The 21,756-nt window shown below is 35.8% G+C and overlaps 1 protein-coding gene across 2 annotated transcripts in view; it reads right to left on the bottom strand.

Moving 5' to 3' along the window:
* Positions 1-21,756, bottom strand: part of DHX35 (DEAH-box helicase 35) — a 39,836-nt gene that overhangs the window by 2,166 nt on the left and 15,914 nt on the right. The window contains exons 5-21 of one of the 2 annotated variants that reach the window (XM_032218334.1): positions 21,550-21,654; positions 20,130-20,191; positions 19,186-19,255; positions 18,446-18,505; positions 16,636-16,748; positions 15,206-15,302; positions 12,424-12,582; positions 11,292-11,502; positions 9,446-9,570; positions 7,919-7,973; positions 5,096-5,191; positions 4,740-4,834; positions 4,306-4,383; positions 3,437-3,566; positions 2,383-2,464; positions 1,715-1,786; positions 1,109-1,247 (exon numbers count right to left, since the gene is read on the bottom strand). In XM_032218334.1, the coding sequence (XP_032074225.1) occupies positions 1,109-1,247; positions 1,715-1,786; positions 2,383-2,464; positions 3,437-3,566; positions 4,306-4,383; positions 4,740-4,834; positions 5,096-5,191; positions 7,919-7,973; positions 9,446-9,570; positions 11,292-11,502; positions 12,424-12,582; positions 15,206-15,302; positions 16,636-16,748; positions 18,446-18,505; positions 19,186-19,255; positions 20,130-20,191; positions 21,550-21,654 (1,749 nt within the window). The remainder of the gene's footprint in view (positions 1-1,108; positions 1,248-1,714; positions 1,787-2,382; positions 2,465-3,436; positions 3,567-4,305; positions 4,384-4,739; positions 4,835-5,095; positions 5,192-7,918; positions 7,974-9,445; positions 9,571-11,291; positions 11,503-12,423; positions 12,583-15,205; positions 15,303-16,635; positions 16,749-18,445; positions 18,506-19,185; positions 19,256-20,129; positions 20,192-21,549; positions 21,655-21,756) is intronic. The other variant, XM_032218335.1, reaches the window with a different exon arrangement.

Below are 21,756 nucleotides of genomic sequence, written 5' to 3'. Positions count from 1 at the left end.
TTACAGCTCTCCTGAAACTCCATTTCGCCATCCGGCCAAAAGCATTAAAACGTACAACCATTTGCCAATATAGAAATATAAGTAGTCCTCAACTTATGACCACAATTGAGCCCAAAATTTCTGTTGCTAAGTGAGATGGTTGTTAAGTAACCTTTTGTCCCATTTTATGACCTTTCTTGCCACAGTTGTTAAGTGAATCACGGCAATTGTTAAAATGGTGAAGATCGCTAAGTGCATCTGATTTCTTCATTGAGTTTGCTTGTCAGAAAGTGACCACATGACTCTGGAACTCCTACAATTATCATGAAGATGAGTTGGCTGCCAAGCGTCTGGATTTTGGCCATGGACATGTTGAAACGATCGTAAGTCTGAAAAATGGTCATAAGTCATTTTTTTTCAGTGCCGTTGTAACTTTGAACCGTCATTAAATGAATTTTTGTAAGTCGGGGACTACCTGTAATTGCTATTTTGAAGTTGTAAAAATGTGGGTGTCTGGTAATACAAAAATAAATAAAATGAGGAAAACACATCTTGCAAAGTTGCAGGCTTTTGGAATTCCTTCAGCAATAGAATTTATATTATAATGAAGCATTCCACTGTTAATCAGATGGAGTAATATAGTAATTCCAAGTAGAGTTGCCTAACATACTCATTGCTCTCTTGATGTGACAAATGGTGGTGAAGAATAATTCACAGGGCTAACTGCAATTGTTTTTCCCCCCTCCTTTCTACTTGTCTCCTAAAGAAAATATATGCCTTGCTCATTGATACTACGCTGACATTCTCTCTCCTTTACATTTAAAAATCTAAGGGATCAACCTATTCATAGAACACCATTTTGTTAACAATGGTCCTTCTCTCTTCCAAAGATTTGCTAGTTCCTACTGCTCCTGAAATAAGACTTAATTGTAATTAATGGGATTTCAAGAATAATGTGGGTTTTCATTTTGTGTTGACTTTTTAGAAAAACAGCCACTTTTTATCTAACAACTATCTCATTTAGCAACCAATTTAAACCTTGATGTATATTATAACCTAATAAACACTTTAAAAGTGAAATACAAAACACAAGAAAATATAGTAAGAGCTGCTAATACAGCAGTGATACCGTTTGGAGTCCATGCCGAGCCCGTACCGTTCCTTGCTGATAGAAATGAGGAGCCAGTTCCAATAACCAAGCAGATTTAATAGCTGTAACATCTCGCATGTAATACTTTGAAGTCTGGATAACTTCATTGTACACTACCCTAAAGATAAACAGTAAAATAAAAATAAAAATAAACTATATAGTGTATGAGACTTGACATCTGAGCTAAGTAGTAAGTTAATTATCTTCAAATATTTTATCTTTAGTACAACTTCTTGGCATGACATGGCAAGGCGTAAGATTCACAGACATACTTTGCCAGATTAGAAGCTTAATATGAACACATGAACAACAAACAGGTGAGTTTTCATTTCAGTGCAAAGGTTTTATGGAGTTTTATATATTTTCAAGGGTTTAAATTCAAGATTTTTTCCTCTCATTCATTCATGTCTCGAAGTCTCGTGGTTGTGTTACTGTAATAAGTTTCCCCAGATTTAGGAAAGAGAATAGCAGTTTGGAAAACTTATAAACAAAGAACATAAACACATTCTTCCTCGCTCAGAGAAAATACAGGCAGCCTTTGACTTACGACCACAATTAATTAATTTAAAATAAAACTTAGCTTACCAACGAGGAGGTTTCTCTGCATACAACACTGAGGTGGGATGTATGTAGAGTTCATGATCATCACGAATAGTCCTTGAAATAACAGTATTTTAGAAATACAATATTTACCAAAGCAACATGTCAATGTTTAGTTATAGTACAAGCCACTATCAATGTCCTCAAATACTGACATGATCGGCATGTTACTAAATCAGCAACATTTCAGCTATCCTAGCCTTCTATTCAATATTTTGAAATCTCCTGTTCCTTTTTCAAATGGAGCAGATTTTTTTCAAGAAAAACCTCTCTCCTCAACCTAATTGGATTTAGTTCAAGTGAGTTCAGTATCAGGATGACCAGTGTGCCCAAACGAAGCAAGCATATTACAGACCAATTGTTCCAACTGATGGCTATCAAAAAGAATTTTATGAACTCAAATAGTCATAATTTTATATCTCATGTACGTATTACAATATTGTATTAAGTATAATCTTGAACAAACTTCTTCAGTTCAATCATGATTAGCCTATGTTAGCTAAATGAAAACAGTAATATTTCTATTGTTTTTAGAAGAATTTGCAAGAATGAATACTTTGTGCTTATATTTTTAATTTAATTTTAATTACTGCACTCTGTGTTTTATATTAACTGTTTGTGGCCAACCAGATGCTAGGTAAAAATAAATTTACCTGTAACACCCAGTAGAATGAAATCTGGCTGCATTAGCAAAAAATCCAGAAACAATAGATCTTAGAACAGGGTCTGGATCACCTATAAGAAAGAGATGGATTTGTCATTTTACAGTGAGCATGTATCAGAGATAGATATCTTGGTATCCTCTAGATATTCTGACTTTCAAATCATAGCAACCAAGCACCAGAGTTGCCCCACAAAATATATGGAGAGGCGAGGTTATCTTTTTCAACAAAGCTGAAAATATCAGGTTAAAATGAAAAATAATAGCCAATAATTTCAAATTAGTGGTGGGGAAAAAAGAAAAGGAAAGTTCTTCTCAAAAATGCATCTTCCTGACACAAAAATGTGTTATAAGAGACAATGCCTATAAATAAATGACTATTATTACCATGTTTCTCCAAAAAAAAGTCCGGGTCTTATTTTCTTTTGACCCTGAAAAAACAGCTTGACCTTCTTTTTGGAGGGTTCTAATTATTGACTCACCTCGCAGCGGTGGCACCGACAGCCCCGCCCAGCAGGAGCCCACTGCTAACCCACTTTTTCTGCGGCCGCTTGCCACCACTTGCATGCATCGCCCCGGCCTCTGTTTCACCTTCAGATGCCTGCTGGAAGGCATCTGCAGCCGATAACAGAGTTCTGGATTAGGAGCTCTGTAGTCAGCTGCAGATGCCTTCCGGCAGGCATCTAAAGGCAAAATGGAGGCCGGGGAGATGCGTGTGAGTGGCGGCAAGCGACCGCAGAAGAAAGTGAGGCAGGTATCGGGGGGGTGTGAGGCCTGGTAAATAGGGCAGCTCCACCCCTCCATAGCTTATTTTTTTATCTGTGTGCCTCGCCCTTCCCCCTGCAGGTGGGTGGGTCTTAATTAGGGCTAATTTTGTGGGTGGGGCTTAATTTGATCGCATGCACTCAAAAACGTGATAGGGCTTCTTTTCAAGGTGGGTCGTATTTTTGGAGAAACAGTACATACTAAACAAAACAGAAAAAATCATTCAGCAGATTAAACATGAAAAATACATAGGAAACACAGTAAATTAAGGCAGTTCATACCTTCACTAGATTTTTTTGGCACTTTGAACTTGACAAGAAGTTTTTTCAGCTGCTCCCTTACAATTGTGGCTCTAACAAGACCTTTATAATTCAGAAAGTGTTCCTGACACCACTGAGAGCTTTTGTTGTGCTACAAATAAATAGAAAAAATGAATCACACCTACAAAATTTCTATCAGTGTTAGCACTTTATATGCAGTTTTCTGGTTTCCTTAATGTTGTGAGAATGAAAATACACAGAAACGTTTTCACTCTATACTACAAGACAAAACTAATCTCAAAAGCTTGTGAACATTTTCAAAATCAAAGCAGTGCAATTTGCAAAATATGCTCTACTGTGTTGCCAGTTCAAATAATAAAATATCCTTGATATCCTTTTTTAAAACTTGACAAACTGAAACTTACTGTTAACAGTTTAATTTATCTGCATCCTAAATCTTAATTTCTACTGAGAAAGCTATTGCACATGACAGAATTCTGCAATAAAGACATTAACACTAACATGCACACATAATTGAAAGATAAGTAAATATGCTCCAAGTTACACAACACAAGTAATTATAAAGATTAAGAATCTCAGCTTTAATTTTAAATATTACATGTACTTATCTCTTGCTGTAAGAGAGATAATTGTTAAAGAAGTATGCCTACAAAATACACCACATGCTGTTAAATTTCTAAAATCACAATACTTTAGGATTTTCAGTTATCTTTGCTGAGCTTCTTGCCTTCATTACAACTAAAATTATTACCTCTAGAACACCCATCAAGTTAATTATTGCAAATGACATTTTGATACATATTGACATGAGTTGGAATCATGGCTAGAAAAACTCAAAGATCATTTTGTACTTTAGTTTAGCTGCTTACTTTTATAAAAGCTTCATAGACATTAAGCATCGTGAGATGGTCACCCTCCTCAACAGCAAATTTTCTGTGTTCTCTTATCTAAAAAGAGAAATCTTTTATATAGCAAACAGAAGCCAGAATAATTTTCTGCTATTTTTCAAGAAAAGTATAATCTAAATAGGTTAAATCTACACTTGAACAAAGTTTCAACTAACCCATGAACATTAACAGTCTTGTCAGCATTACACTTCAAATGGTATTTCAGAAGTACTTAGAAGTAAAAGCATATCAAAAACTACATCATTAATACACAAGCCACCATAATGTTTTTAATTAAAAAGCTAATAAGGAGGCGCAAATTATAAAATGAAAACAAGGTACCCAAGTGAACAAGTCAATGTAAGCAGTCTAGAAGTGTTTCAAAGTTATGTCAGTGGATATAAACCAGCACTTACAGCTAGTACTTTTTGGTTTGGAGGAATTGTGAAGATATTTTGGATTTGCATCATAGATGCAATACTCAGAATCTCTTGGGAGCAGCCAAAATTTCCTGGAAAATGATTTAAGGAAAAGAAAATTCATTGTCATGGAGTAATGCTACCTTTGTTACATCTTTCCAATTAAAACAGCTATCGCAGAATTATATCTCCCATACTGCTTTCTCCGTACTCCTGCTTCACTTTCATAACCCAGCCTGTCATGCATCTACATCTAACATACAGCAAAATATTTATAATGATAAGTGCACATTGAACATTTTAATTACAAAGTAAGAGGAATTAATACTCCAAATTATAACAGAACATTTCACCTGATTCTAGGAGCATCTTTGCAAACATAGGATTTAAAGGGAACTCTGCTATTCTGATTCCCAGAGGTTCAGTGAGACGACAATATTTATCCAGTCCTGCAGAAGAAGAAAAAACAATGATACAAAATGTAAATACTGGTAATTTGGGATGCCTTAAATGTAAAATATTAAGCGTATAGAAAGAGGTTATTGACTGTATTATTTTCCAGAGGTAAAACCATATTCCTGGGATCTTTGCATTATAAGAGTTGCTATATCTTCAACATACCATTCATATAACAAAAATGTACCATATTTTTGGAGTATAAGACGCACCGGAGTATAAGATGCACACAGGTTTTGAAGAGGCTTTTTTTAAAAAAAAAAGTAGGTAGGTAGATAGAGCGATAGAGAGGGAGAGAAAGAGAGAGAAATACAGTAGGTAGGAAGGGAAGAGAGAGTGAGTGTGTAGATAGGTAGGTAGATAGAGGGATAGAGAAAGAGAAATAGAGAAATACAGTAGATAGGTAGGGAGAGAGAGTAGATAGGTAGGTAGGTAGGTAGACAAAGGGATATACATAGAGAGAGAAATAGAAAGAAATACAGTAGGAAGGTAGGGAGAGAGAGTGTATGTAGATAGGTAGGTAGAGGGATAGAGAGAGAAATAGAGAGAGATAGAGAGATATACAGTAGATAGGTAGGGAGAGAGAGAGAGAGTAGGTAGGTTGGTAGGTAGAGGGATAGAGAGAAAGAAATAGAGAGAAATACAGTAGATAGGTATGGGGAGAGAGTACGTAGGTAGGTATATAGGTAGATAGAGGGAGAGGAAGAGAGAGAAATACAGTAGGTAGTGAGAGAGAGAGAGAGAGAGAGAGAGAGAGAGAGAGAGAGAGAGAGAGAGAGAAATAGTAAGTAGGTAGGTAGGTAGGTAGGTAGGTACGTAGATGTTTCCAGGTTTATTTATCCATGTGCTGGAGAAGGAAATCGCTGACAACCTGTAGCACCTAAAACTTTGTTTCTGCTAGCACAGCACTTGACCAATATAATTCTCATCAATCCCTCTAACTAAACGGCTTTCTGAAAGGAAAAAAAAGTTTTTGCACTCTGCAAACCTCCCCAAAACGGCCCGTTCTTCGCAAAAACAGGCCCTTAAAAAAAAAAAAAAGAGGCATGAATAGCCTGGGGGGGGCTTGCAGAGTGTTCCTTGGAGGGGGGGCAAAAACAAGCAAAGAAAACCAATCCTTTTTCGCAAAAACAGGCCAGTTTTTTTGTCAAAAACAAATTGCATGCATAGCCTTATGGAGGTTTATAGAGTGCTGCTGGCGGCTGGGGGGGGGGGGGGGCAAAAGCATCAATTTTTTTGCTCATTTCTGCCCTCCCCAGCTCCCAGGAGCTCTCTGAAAGCTTCCATAAGGCTATGCATGGCCATTTTGGTGAAGGGCGGGGCTTCGGGAGGCAAAAAATGCTGTATTCTGTGTATAACATGCACCCAGATTTTCAGCATCTTTTTTGAAGAAAAAAGGTGCGTCTTATATTCTGAAAAATATGGTAATCAATGATGAATGTTGAAATCTACATATCTTTTTCCCCCAAAAGACTACAGCATCTCCTATTATTTTTACAGTGCAATCTTAAAAACATTTCTTAACAACAGCCTAGTTCTATAAAATAATTTTTATAATTATAATTTTGATGTTGCCTTTGACTTTTCAGAGCTGATCTAAAGATGGAAGCACATATACGGGATATATAAATATTACCATCAAAAGTTCAAAATCCATATGAAAAATGCAATTACATGGTAAACCAGAGGATTCTTCTAAAGTACATTAAATTATCAGCAAATGAATTTTACAGCTTACTAAGGATTTCATCAATCTTTCTAAATACTATATAAACTATTCACTGGAAAGATGTTATATGCATAACTAAGCCTTCATGAAAGTACCTATCTTCAAAGCCAAGGAATGAGAGCCCATTCACAGCAGAGTTCAGATGGCATCACAAAAAAACAGAAAACTGAGAATACCAAAGGCTCAATAATTTTTCAGTATGAAACCCAAAAACATAAATGGGCCATTGATAATCAAGCAAAAAGCAGCCCCTTGAGCCAACTGAGCCAAATTAATGGGTGTTAGAATTGCTAAAGAAAAACATGCTGAATTTCTGCAAGAGACGTTCCATTTCTTCTTTTACAGTATCTATTTTATTACTGAACTAGTTTATGTGTCTCAATCTCAGCAACTTTAACATGGGTGGACTTCAACTCCCAGAATTTTGCCAATCTGCATACTGGGGAATTCTGGGAGTTAGTCCACTTACCTTAAAGTTGCTGAGGTTGAAAAATACTGAAATAAAGTAATTTAAATTCTCAGAATTAGTTATTGAGACATATTTTACTTCAATTCAATTCCAGGCAAAGGTTCTGTTTTTAGCCATCTTTTATTTTAGTGACCTGAACCTACTGATTAACAATCAATACATAAATATCTAAAAATGAGTTTAATTGACCAACAACGTATTATTCTTATAAATGATAGGTAACACTCAATTGCAAAGAATATACAGAAGAAGCTCTGCAACACCAATTACATTAACTAAAAACCATATTCATTCTCAACATTTGGACTGGGGGGAGGGGAAGAACTGCTTTATAGATCTTACAAAAATTTTGGCGTGCATTTGACACAAGCAACTCTTCAGAGAGTTTTATATCAAAGGCAAAAATATTTTTGTTCTTATAACCCTGGTACATTAAAAGCAAGACAGTTCTATTTTGGTTAATTGATAAATAGTACCTTTCACTCCCTTTAGAGTTAAAAATAAACAAAGACACCATCTTACCTCCTAAGGCATACAACAGCTCCAGAGCTTGCACCATTGACTGAGCTGGTGGAGGCTAGAGAAAAAGTAGTAATATAATTTTCTCTGTTCGTTATAGGAGGATATTTTTAATTTAGAAACCCACCTTTCTATGAATTCAAGGAGGAATCGCTAGTCTTCTACTGTAATCTACTTGGCTTCAAAAAGTTTGGCACAGATTAAAGAAGAGTCAATTTTGCGACTCAAAAGACAATGTTTGGGGGAAGAGCCATGTCTTGGATCTGTCCTATGAGGTTTTTTTAAAGAGGCAGGACAGCCACTGGGAAGGCCTTCTTTCAACTCCCCATTATATAGCAACATTTAAGGGGGGGGAGCATAGGGGAGCACGCTATGTAATCTAGTAAGACATGCAAATATCTTCAGGAAGAGTTAGTCCTCAAAGTAACCTGGCCCTGTGCTCTGTAGGACTTTAAAAGTCATTCAGAACCTTGATGCACATAGATAACAATTGGGAGCCACGGCAGCTGACACAGCTTTAAAATACGTTGGGTGATCTGGTGGGGCACCCAAAACTGTGTGTGCCACTGCATTCTGGATCAGTTGCAGTTTCTGGATGGTCTTCAATGGCAGCCCTATGTAGACAGCATTGCAACAATCCAAACAGGAAGTAATTAAAGCATGAGTGATTATGAGCAAGGCTTCCAATCCACGAATGGCCCGTTAAGTGTATAAGAGGAATTTGTGCAAAGGGCCTCCTGACCATGGCTGCCACCATGGCTTCCAGCAGGAGTCATGCATCCCGGAAGATACCTAGGCTGGGTGACTTTATGAAATAAGTGAGACTATCACCAATCATTGGTGTCATTCGTTCACTCAAACCTCTTTAATATCTAGAGAACCCAGCTGAAGCTCTGACAGCATTCAGAGAAGCAAACATTTATAAAATCTGAAGAGAAATATTTTTTCATAGAATTCAAAATACATGTATACTTATCTTCACATTATTTTGAATCCTCTTTAATACAACCAACTGTGTAACTGTGTAGTTTCTCTGTTTGTAGAGCACTGCACCAAACACATGCAGGTCTACAAAGGAACTATATGTAGCTATCTTTGATCCGAGGTTTTTATGCAAATCTTACTGAGGTTATGCTGTTATATGTAGGCTGAAGCAAAGTAATATTAAACTAACGTATGAAAAGCATGAAATGAAAAGGGAAACAGCTTTTGGGATCTGCCCTATTTTGATTCATACAATAAAACATTGTAAAGTAAGTGGAGCGTCTGATCCAAAGGCTTCCCAGTGTGTTGCACATTCAAACAGGTGCTTTGCTGTGGGTCTTTATGGCCCACGTCTAACATCCTCATCACTTTGCATCACACATTTTCATATTGTGCTATGGTTACGGTATACCATAATAAACCATCCCATATTGAAGAATGGTGGGAAATAGAGATACTATAAAAAAGGATAGGAGATCTGAAGAGTTCTTTTTTCTCCTGATAATATGTTAAATACAAAAGATTAAACAAGGTTCTTTTACTTACTGAGAGGAAGGGAAACCTAAGCACATTGTCAATTCCTAATGCCTTAAGCTGCAATATAACCGGTGCCAGGTTACTGCGTTGCATTTCAGGAATGGTGGACTGTGGCAACTTCTCAAAGTCTTCCTCTATGGAGAAAGCAAAGTTCTTCGTGATTAAGTTTTAAACATGAATCCTTCCACGTATAAGATTCCGCAATTCAATTAATAATGCATATTAAATTTGTGTGTTCCAACTGAAAATAAGACTGCAAATCTTTTTTAAAAGTGGTGCTTTAGAATGTACCAAAACACATACAAAGCAGCTCTTTTTGAATCATTAAAGCAGCTACATATTTTTCCCTACTTGTGCACTATCACCACATACTAAATGCAGGTAAAATCTTCATCTGCAATATAATTTTACACAGCCAGAAGAATATAGTAAGGAACATTTATGGAGTGGGGAGAGGCACTGGTCTTCAAATCAATATTAATTCCTGATGTCTGTCTGGAGAAGTCTCTGTAGTTTTCATGGCAAGAAGTGGTTTGCCACTGCCTCTGTCCTAGGGCTGAGAGAGTGACAAATCCAAGGTTACACAACTGACTTTGTGCCTAAGACAGAACTAGGATTCTCCTAGTTCCTTACCGATGTCTTAACTACTACACCAAATTGGCTCTCAAGGAAGAGTTATCTGGCTATAAAGAAATGTTTCCCTGAAGCATTCTGTAATACAAATTCTTGTTCAGCATTATGAAGATATGAAGGACTTCAAGAAAAGGAAATTACAGGACAATCTGCTTCCATAACGTATTGAATAACATAATAGGGAAGAGAGATTAAAAATGAACCATGAAATTCTATTTTAGGGTGGGAAGGTGGATTATCAACAAAATTACCTCTATGTATTTTCATACAGTATTGTGAAATATTTTTTTAATTATCTGCATAAAGAACAGTTTAGAATAAAATAACAGAGTTGGAAGGGACCTTGGAGGTCTTCTAGTCCAACCCCCTGCCTAGGCAGGAAACCCTACACCACTTCAGACAAATGGTTATCCAACATCATCTTAAAAGCGTCCAGTGTTGGAGCATTCACAACTTCTGGAGTCAAGTTGTTCCACTGATTAATTGTTCTGTCAGGAAATTTCTCCTTAGTTCTAGGTTGCTTCTCTCCTTGATTAGTTTCCACCGATTGCTTCTTGTCCTGCCCTTGGGTGCTTTGGAGAATATCTTGACTCCCTCTTCTTTGTGGCAGCACTTGAGATATTGGAATATTGCCATCATGTCACCCCTAAGTCCTTCTTTTCATTAGACTAGACATACCCAGTTCCTGCAACTGTTCTTTATATTTTCAGCCTCCTGTCCCTTAATCATCTTTGTTGCTCTTCTCTGCACTCTTTCTAGAGTCTCAACAACTCAATAACATTTATTAAGGATTTTTTTAATGCAAAATATATACAAGGAAGTTGAATCTATTATCTCAGGGGTTGCCACAAAGAGGAAGTCAAACTATTCTCCAAGGCATATGAGGGTAGAACAAGAAACAATGGGTGGAAACTAATCAGGGAGAGAAGCAACTTAGAACTAAGGAGAAATTTCCTGACAGAACAATTAATCAGTGGAACAGCTTGCCTCCAGAAGTTGTGAATGCTTAAAGACTGGAAGTCTTTAAGAAGATATTGGATAGCCATTTGTCTGAACGGTATAGGGTTTGCTGCCTAGGCAGGGGGTGGACTAGAAGACCTCCAAGGTCCCTTCCAACTCTACTATTGTATTGTATTATAATTCTAAGTTAAACAGCTCAATTATGAAACTATTGACAGTAAATTAAAACACTACTCATAAGACTTTACACTTTACACTCTACCTGTGTAAAGTCTGTAACATTTTCCTGAGCGATTCCGTCCAGCACGACCAGCTCTCTGATTAGCTGAGGCCTTCGAGATTGGAACAACCACAAGACATTCAATGGCTGTTTTGGGATTATATGCACGAAGCTTCACAAAGCCACAGTCAACAACAAATGAAATGCCATTGATTGTGATAGAGGTCTCTGCAATGTTAGTAGCCACTATCACCTGAAAGGTAAAGGTAAAAATCAGTTCTTACTTCATAAACAACTAAGTAAGTTTGAAAATATAACAACTGTGGCTTGTTTGAAGGGTTGCTTTAACACACACACACACACACACACACAAATTTAAACAAAACTAGAACTGTAAGAAATGCTGGTTATTCCATTTTGACTAATGACTATATAACAGCAATAGCCATTTTAAAACACTGAAAATTTTTCAATAAAGCAATATTTTGTACATGTTAAATCTGTACAAACTGCAAATTAGGAACAGATGTCTACAGATAAAATTACAGCCCCCAGTCAGTAGATAAAATTTCCAGAATAAATAGTCTAACAATTAGATGAAAAGCTACATTGCTGCTTTCCTTCTTAAAAAATAAAATTAAGAACAACTGTTCTTTCATCTGATATTTAAAAGGAAAGTTCATAATTAAGTAGGGGGTGGGGAGAGAAAAAAGGACTGATGCTGAAGAAAGGGTCGCATGCTTAACATTATACCACTAGAGCCAATTCTGTCTGGTTTGCATTCAGCATTTCTAACAGCCAAATTATGATCTGGAATGTCCCAGCAGATGATATATTTTGAGCATGATATAAAATATAATAATCTCTATATTTTGCAAGTATAATATAAAACATGCATATCCTATCCTAACAAATTAAGTAGGAGAAGATGGGTACTACACACACCCAAACACACACACTCACCAACCTTACCCAGCTTGGCATCCTTTAACATACCAATCATTTCTGTCCAGGATGTTTATGCTGGAAATACTGGGAGTTACAGCCTCAATACAGGCATGAGGCTTAGAAATTACACTATATTGCCAAAGTATTTGCTCATCCATCCACATAATCAGAATCAGTTGCGAGCGAATATAGTGTATATTTAAGAACAATAAGTATATACTTTTACCTTTCTCACATTATGAGGCATCCTTTCAAAAACTTTCATCTGCTCAGCAGCAGGCAATCCAGCGTACATGGGAAGGACACGCAGGTGCTTCTTCATGCCTGTGCGAGCGATGATTCGAGCTTGTTCTATCAACATAGAAACAACTGTTTCTACTTCTTCCTAGAAAAGTAGTTTAGTGATTGACAGATTAAATTATATTTACTGTACCTTCAAGAGCATATCATGGGGCTGAACTATTTTTAAAAGGAGACATCTAATCTAGCTTCTCATAAAAAAAATTTCTCCGTCCGTGATCTTAAAAAGGGCAGTTAATTGTGTTACTAAAATGCTAAACATCAAAGTGATTTTCTTCCAATATGCCACAACATTTTACAGTCCAATAGAGCGAGCAGAATGGGAACTTTCATACTAGAGCCTTTTATAACCATCAATTATGGCTGTTTTTAGAGGCCTTCATACAAAATGAAAACAACAGAAAACAAAGTATAAATTATTGGGGTTTTTCTTTTCATTTTTAGTTTAAATATAATTTAATATAATATATATTATACACACACACATGCATAAAATATATATGTGGCCTTCGAAATTAGGCACACCTTCTTTTTCAGGCTTCTTTAGATTTTTGCCACCTTTAGATTTGCACAAATGTTTTGGTAGAAGGCCAAAACATTTGTGCAAATTTGGTAGAAGGAACTGTCAAGACAAATGTTTCAATTATTTGACTACTATGTCTTCTTTTTTATTCGCATTTGTGAAAAAAATAGTTCACAGAAGTAGAATATGCGTTATCTCTTATTTTTCTTATTTCTTCTTATTTTTCATCTCATTCCAAATTATGATTTCTGGTCTTTTGCAAAAAACAAAAAAAAATCCCCAAATTTTCATATATGATACTTCATATATACTTCAGGACGTTTGAATACTGCTATTCTGTTCCTCAGTGATCAAATAAATGCATATCACTTAACATGTGAAAACAGTCAGGTAGGTCTTATTCCACCTATTAAAAGAATGGGCAACTTCACAAATGGAAGTTTGTAAAGAGTACTACCCTTTTGCAACAACAGAAATGGCCTTTTCAAATACTCTGAAATATGCTGGTATGCAGTGTTTACATACCTAATAGGTTAGGAAAGTCGTATTTTCCCTTGAACTATCTACGTGAGGATTATGTGTTGTCTAAATGCAAAGGAATATATTTCTTCATAAAATAAAAACTGCTAGAAGTGCAGTTCATTCAATTTATTGTTACAATATCGTTATGTGTGAAGCAGGCCTACAATTATATGACAATACAAATACAATCCATGTTGTATCACATCCTTCTAATTTTTCAGATAGAAAAATACGTGGTAATCCCACATACTTCTTGCACCTCAGATCCGACCTCTGTATAAGCTGTTGATCTATTAAAGCTAGAAGTGAAGAACTTGTCTTAATTTCAAAAATAAGTGGTGTTCAATAAACACCATGAGTAAAGATTAGAAGTACACATTTATTTTATTTTATTTATTCAATTTCTATAGCCACCCATTTTGGACAAGTAATTCTGGGTAGCAAACAAGTGTAAAATGTTCATGCACAAACCATTATGTGCTACTTTCTGGTATTGAACTGGCACACGTGTTTCTTGTGCCTTGTTCTAGACACAGATTTAAATAGGTTTGCTTTTGTTCCAGGCAGAGATGGTTGACGGAGAGTTTGGGAAAATGCCAAGGACACTGGCAAATGAAAGTACATGGAAAGAGAAAGACTGTAGAGGGCAGACTAGTGCGCGATACAGAGAAGGAAACAGAATAAACAACACACATCAGCCTTGCTCAACTCAATCTGTTTCATCAGTGTCCCTCAATTTCATCAACTTTAAGAAGCCTGGACTTCAACTGGCTGGGGAATTCTAGAAGTTGAAACGCATACCTCCTAAAAGTTACTGAGGTCAAGATACACTTATCTAAACCAGAACAGCTAAAAACTCTTAGGTTTGTTTCTGCTGACTGGCCATTTCAAAACAGTTTGGCAAAATCTCCGAAAATGCCTTGGTTTGTTCCAGGTTCAGAACAAAACAGGTTTCCTGTATTATCCAATTCTCTATATTATGATCTTTTACCCACTGAAAGCAAAAGGGAAGTTCTGGAGAACTGCAATTTTATTTGCTGCACCACAGGCAGGGAAGAAATATTCATAGATTACTCACTCTTGTTTATTATTATTCTAAAATAGGCAAATACATTCTATTAAAAGAAACTGCCTAAATATTTACATTTGATATTTGCACTGCCTCAAGTGTGTATGTGTCTCTCATGTGCATACACATACATACACTTTCCTTGTCTCATATCCTCCTGTTAGACCTCAACCACAAATCACAACATTCCAGGCCAGGGGTCAGCAACCTGTGGCTCTTTCATCCCTCTGCTGCGGCTCCCTGTTGTTGGTTGGTGCCACAATTGATAGGGCTTTCGGTTAGGACAGGTAGAGAAAAAAGGAGGCTGTGCTAGGAGGAGATTCTACGGTGGGGGAACCGGACTTCTGGTCGGCTCCAGAATTGGTTAGGATGTTTGTAGCTGTTTGAGTGTTTAAGGTTGCCGACCCCTGTTCCTGGCCAATAGAGTCCAATATTATAATTCAGTAGCCTTCTCTCAGTCACTAGATTCTGGAAGTCTAATATAATCAATATTTTAAGTTAGATGTGAACAGCAATCTTGCATGAAATAAAGTCAACATATTATCTTACATCAAACCAATAATTTCAAGAAGATAAAGTTTATTTTGCATCTACCTGGCCAGTTAAAAATGCCAGTATATCGCCATCACCTTCTGAATTATGAATTTTCATGACCGTTTCCACAGTTGACTTCACATAATCTGGAACAGGACTGTTAGGGGAAAGGAGAGAAACATAATAAATTTCCCAATAAAGTATAGTACTATTTCTATTTATCACCAGGAATAAAGGAAATATAAATAGATTTGATCCTTTTAACAGGATCAAAAAATTAACTCTAACTACTCTTTTCAGTTTTCTTCATAAAACATTTGACATTACTAAGCATTCTATAATTCAATTTATATATACATGCTTAAAATGTTATTCCACACAAATAGGAAAAATAGTTGAACAAACAGAAAGTATCCTTCAGGATATCATTAAAAATCTTATTTTTAAATAATGCAAAATCAATATACAATCAAATATAGCATATATGAATAATCTATATTGAGTTTTTAAATCTGGTTCTAATGGCCTTCAGTAACTATTTGCCCACAAGCAACTTTTAAACTTTCAACAAGGAAGTAGGAATTAAAATTGTTGTTATCATACACAAGGTATCTTACCCAAGCATATCTCTTTATCATAGAATTGGAATGGGCAGGCTCACACAAGGAAATATTTTAAAAATATTTGAAGTAGAATGTGGTGGAAAATCTAGATTCCAGTGCCTAATATGTGTCATTCCACATAGCACTCAAAGTAAAAAAGAACTGACTACATTACAGTATATTCATATATACATATCACTTTACAAAGCTAATGAAATAATCTCATACAGAAATAATATTTTTCCTTCAAAATGGCTACAGAACATGTTTTATCTATTATAGATTAATATGGCTACTCTTCCTGAATGTTTTATAACAATTAACTTGAACACTTCTCACTTCAGTCAGTTGTAAAAGTAGCGATGTTACAAGAACATAAAGGGACAAGCAAAAGATTATCCACCTATGAACATCCACATTTCTTGCTTAGCACAAGTGCAAAAGCAAGCATCTGGATGCATAGGTAAAGAACAAGCCCACTTCTGCCACCGGACCTTTCCATCTCCTTCTGTGGAGGAGGGAGGGCATGAAGTTGCTGCCAAGCTTGCCCATAGCCCTTCTGTGGAGGGGGAAGGGGAGAATTAAGATTCCAGGGGAGGAAAAGCATGAAGATTCCACCGAGCCCCCGTAGCACTTGTCTGAAGTCTGCTCCAGCTGGCCGGTGCAGAAGGGGACGGGGGAAGGTTCCTGAAGCCCTCCTCCACTCAAGTCTGCGCCTGCTGCTCACAAAATAGGAGAGAGATTCAGTCAATTGGAAAACAGGATTTAGGTTTATATCCTAAATGTGTTGGTAACAAAGCCCAAGAATACCTAAAAGATCCATTTAATCTTCCTTTCTCAACCAGACTTCTCTTCTAACCACCACTTAAGCATTAAACAGGAACAGACCTCTGAATGTAGAAGACGTCCACTGGAAACGTCCGTCCTTCCACAGTAAGGATCATGCTGGTGTCTTTGCTTGGGTCACTGCTCTCATTTTGGTTAAAGAAATCCCTAAATTTCTAAAGTAAGGACAGTAAAATCATCACCAACAACACCAGCTAAATGAAGCAAACACTTATCAAATACTGGGAATCCAAGGACAAATATTTAAGTTTAAAATAAAAACATGGATTTCTTTTCTGGAACCAAATCCTTACTTCTAGCAGTGTATTTTCAAAATAATATCAAATAGTTAATAAAGCATATATATATAACTAGCATATTTATCTATATATTTCTATATATCTATGTCTGTCTCTCTTGCAATCTTAGTAACATTTTTAATTTTGACCTTGATTTAATAAGACCAACAAATTATCCATTTTTAAAAAAGAACATATATCCAACATTTTTGGTAAATTTAAAAATAACAATTTCCTCATAAAAATGTAAATTTAACAGTTACCATTATAATTAGGTGGAAGCAAATTTATATGTATATAAATATATGAGATTTAATTTGCATATTTGACACACATTAAATATGCAGCTAAGCTACTTTCTATGTTCTATGTGGACACATAATGTATTATAAAACACAAGGATATAAAATACTAACCATAAGAAATACAACTCAAATTTTTCAAATTAGCAGTGTGGCCTGTATTTCTTTTCTAGATTTACTTAGTCCAATAATTAATGTTCTGAAGACATTTACTGTGATTAATAACAGAATTTTATTTACTACTTACATTACTAATGGATAATTATTTTCCATCAATTATCACTGGCAAACAAAAATTGCAGCCTTTTAATTTTTAATGAGTAAGAAAATTAGACAGAACTGAAAGAACATAAAAGCAGCCATTTATTCAATGTCACTCACACACGAAGAATCTAATCTATATTAAAGGAAACTAAGATGCCATTTTGCAGGTTTTCTAACGGCTTCTGAAAAGGAATGTCTGTATGTAGTTTAGGCAAGCAGAGATAGAATAACCAAAACCTTCAAGCTTTATACAAGATAACCATTGTCAGTTCTGAGATTAATCATGGCTTTCAGGACTCAGCTAGGAGAAATAAAGCCATCCAAACATTTTTTTAAACTGAGAAACACAAATCTTAGTATGATGTTCTTCTCACAAAGCTTATTTTCATTACCTGGGCTGGCATGAGTACATTTCCAAGACAAAGATCACTGGGAAACGGACCTTCTTGAGGCAAGCACTTTTTGTCAACCATATTTACACAACTATGTTGTTGTTTTTTAAAAGAACTAACTATGGAAAGAAGAGTTGTGAGGGCTGGAGGAAGATCTTCTCCCCTCTTTTTATTGCCAGTGAAGCAGGGAAGGGGCGGCGAGAAAGAATCCAGACAGTGATTTGGAATGGGAATCACTGGAGATGAATGAATTGCCCCTGAATTAAGATAGCATGTCTATCTTGTCTTCTCAAGATAGCATGAATTAAAGTCCAAATTCAGAACTAATTTCCAAGTGCATCAAAAGATCCATTTATCTTCCTAAGGCTTAAAACAGTCTCAATTACAAAGTCCCCTGTAAAAGAATCATTTGAACAAAATCACTGCTTTTAAACAATCCACCATTTACTCTGGTGGGGCTTACACTCACAGCATTATGTTCCCAGAAGACTATGCCTTTATACCCAAATATATGGATGAAATTCTTACATGTTGTATCATAGAGGATAGATCACAACTATATATATATATATTATAGCCTCGTCTTTCTAACATACTCTTCTGGACAGTCACCTACCTCAGCATCCAGTGTAGCAGATGCTATAATCAAGCGAAGATCTCCTCGTTTTTTCTGAACCTATAGGGAAAAATATTAAAGTCTGTTCAGTTACAATCAAATATCAAAAAAAAATCTAAAATTAACATTGATAAGAAGTACTGGCATATTTTATATTTACGTGTAAATACTACATATCATAATAATACAAGGTAATTATAAAATCAGTTTTTGTTCTCATTTTCTCATAGAAGGATCCATTCACCTAAACTTGACATTAGTTTTTAATGGCATAAATTCTCCTCTTCTGAATGATCAGTTAGGTATCTTAATTTAAAAGAAGTATGCAATCTTTACAATAACCGTCATCCTTGATATATCTTGCCAAAAACATTACTAAGCAACATTGCACAGTGAAACAGGATACACTATATATTTTCTCCATAGCTCTCATTTTCTTGATACTGGAAAATCACAACAACATACCAGGAGGGAAGTACACATAGCTTTCCAAATACAGAACTATATTCCACAGCACCTCCATTGGCCATACTGGGAACAGTAGTTCAACAACTTCTATTAGGGCCACAAATTTCCATTCTTGATGTAGGTTGAATATAAGAGCCTTAAAATGGCTGGAATTGACAAGATATAAGCAAGATTGCAGGCCTACAGCAACAAAGTAATTGTAAATATTCGCTTTGTTCCCAGCTCAATGGTTGCAAAAAGAGTTATGAAAAAATGTAAGTCAGAATGCTAACCTTTTTTAATAAGCCAATGGCAATATCTGTATATAAAGTTCTTTCATGAGCTTCATCCAACATGATGACACTAAATAAAAGCCAAAATATTTTTTTAAAGATCCCAATCATGAAATGTTCATCAGAATGTTAAACATGCTTGACAGCACCAAGTTAACAAATATAATTCATGATTTAATAGCCACCGTTATTATGAAAACCATATAACTAAACTGATGTTACACACTTGTGACTCCCAAACTTTAACAACTTCAACAGTTACAACAAAACTTAATAAATTATACTTAAATTCTCAGAAATACAACTTAAAATAATTAATAGAAAGCCAAGTATAGCCTACATATCTAAATCATAACTTTTGTAGAAACTATTCAAGAATTGCAATCTGAAAAACTTTTCTTGGGCTACATCTAGCTATATTATTCCACCAGCAAAAACTGGTCAATTAACCAAATGGATTTTTATTTTCAATCTGAGCTACTAAATAATGTCACCCTTCAAAATATATTTGAGTACACAGGAGGAGAGAAAAATAGAAGTTGTTCTTGCTGTAGGAGTTAATGTTTAATTATATAAGAAATTTTTTAATACAAATGAATAAATATGTGGTATGTATTGTAGCAAAACTCAGAAAGACAGTAGGAATGAAAAAAACTGCTTATGTAATGATGGCATTCTGACATCTCTTGATTGGTGTCTATGTTGGTGTGTGTACAGATAAATGATAGGTAGACAAACAGTGAGTCAGTCAGTCACTATCATTATAGTATTTGATTTATTGAAATAATAAACAAAACTCTGCATACAAGATTAGTCCCCAAACATTTACAGTCTACATTCAACAAAAATAAGAAAATAAAACAAAGTAACAAAGAGAGGTAGAAATGAACACAGACAAAGCAAAGTATGACCATTAATAGCTTAACAATAACCAATGTGTTTACCTATATCTGGTTAGTAATGGGTCAGCCATCATTTCCCTGACCAGCATTCCATCTGTCAGAAACTGTAACAAACAAACAAAAACCCATCTATGTTTGTTCTGAAACAAGATTCATGGCCCCAAATTGCAGTAATTGGTAAGTAATTTCATCTACTTCCAGGGTTTCAGAGATTAGTATGGCTCTTTTATACAAAGCAGTAGCATGTTTGCAGAAGACAAGGAATGCCTGGAAGAAACTGAAGGTTTGGAGAAGGACAAACAACATAAAGGAAAAAAAGTGATAGTTGAGAATGCTAAATGGCACAAAACATTGTCTTGGCTGCAGAGGGAAAGAAGGACAATGGTTGAATTACAATAGTATTTACAGAACATAATCACCCATTTATTTAAATAAATTGGCTGCCCATCTCTAATGAACAAATCTGACATTTCTTTTAAATCATTTAAATGTATTTGGAATATTGGAATATTCACCCTGGACTTTGGAATAACCACCCTGGACTCAACTAAGTAAGTATGAAAGTGGCCCCACAGGTAGTCCTTAACTTACAACCAGAATTGGGACCAGAATTTCCACTGTGGATGTGGCAGTAATAAGTCAAATCAGACCTGATTTTATGATCATGTTTATGGCAGATCACCATGGTTGTTAAATGAATCACACAGTTATTAAGCAAATAATACAGTTGTTAAGCGAATTCAGCTTTCACGATGGGCTTTTTTTAAACCAGAAATTAAGGGAAAATTCACATGACTGCTGTCAGACCTGGAATCTTTTGCAGATTTTTTGCATTAGGATTTCAGGTCTGCCACGTTTATTGCTGTGGAAACTGGGAGTTTCCCACAGCATTGTATGCTGTGTAGATTGTATGAAGTGGGGTAGATATAGTTAAAATAACATTCCTTTCTCAAGTCAAGGTCATCCTGCCCTGCACCTGGAATGGCGTGATTGGGAGGTATCTCCAATTGGGACAGTGCTCGATTGGACCGTGTGATGGGATCCCCCACTTCCAGTTTCCCACAGCAATAAATGTGGCAGGCCTGAAGGCCTAATGCAAAAGATGGCTTCGAGGTCTGAGAACTGCAGGGCTCTGCAACCATCCTAAATTCAAGCCAGTTATCAAGGGCCTCAATTGCTATCATGTGACCATGGGGATGGTGAAGTGGTCATAAGTGTGAGTAGAGGTTATAAGGCACTTTTTTTCGAGGCGGCTGTAACTTAGAACCATAGTTTAAAAAATTGCCGTAAATCAAGGACTCAACTGTATTTGACTCTGAAAAACATTAGAACCTATTCAAAACAGCTAACCAGTATTGATCCCCCATATTATCATCAGAATGTACTATTTCACTTGATCTTGACTGACTGGAAATATTTGTAAATACTTTGAAGATAGAAGCATTTTGCCCAAATATATTACCTTAATTCTTGTAGCCTGTGGGTCAGTACAATCATCAAATCGAATGCAATATCCAACTTCATGGCCCAGCAAGGCACCCCTCTCTTCAGCTACCCGCTCTGCAATCTAGGAGAAAGAATAACCTGAATATTGTAAACAATAAACACATTTGATTTGTGAATATGTATTGCTTGCTTATCTTGCACAACTAGGGAAAAATAATTTAAA

The sequence above is a fragment of the Thamnophis elegans genome, chromosome 5, assembly GCF_009769535.1.
Source record: "Thamnophis elegans isolate rThaEle1 chromosome 5, rThaEle1.pri, whole genome shotgun sequence".
Lineage (NCBI taxonomy): Eukaryota > Metazoa > Chordata > Lepidosauria > Squamata > Colubridae > Thamnophis > Thamnophis elegans.
The sequence above is the reverse complement of the archived record's forward strand: the minus strand, read 5'-3'. Positions and strand labels throughout refer to the sequence as shown.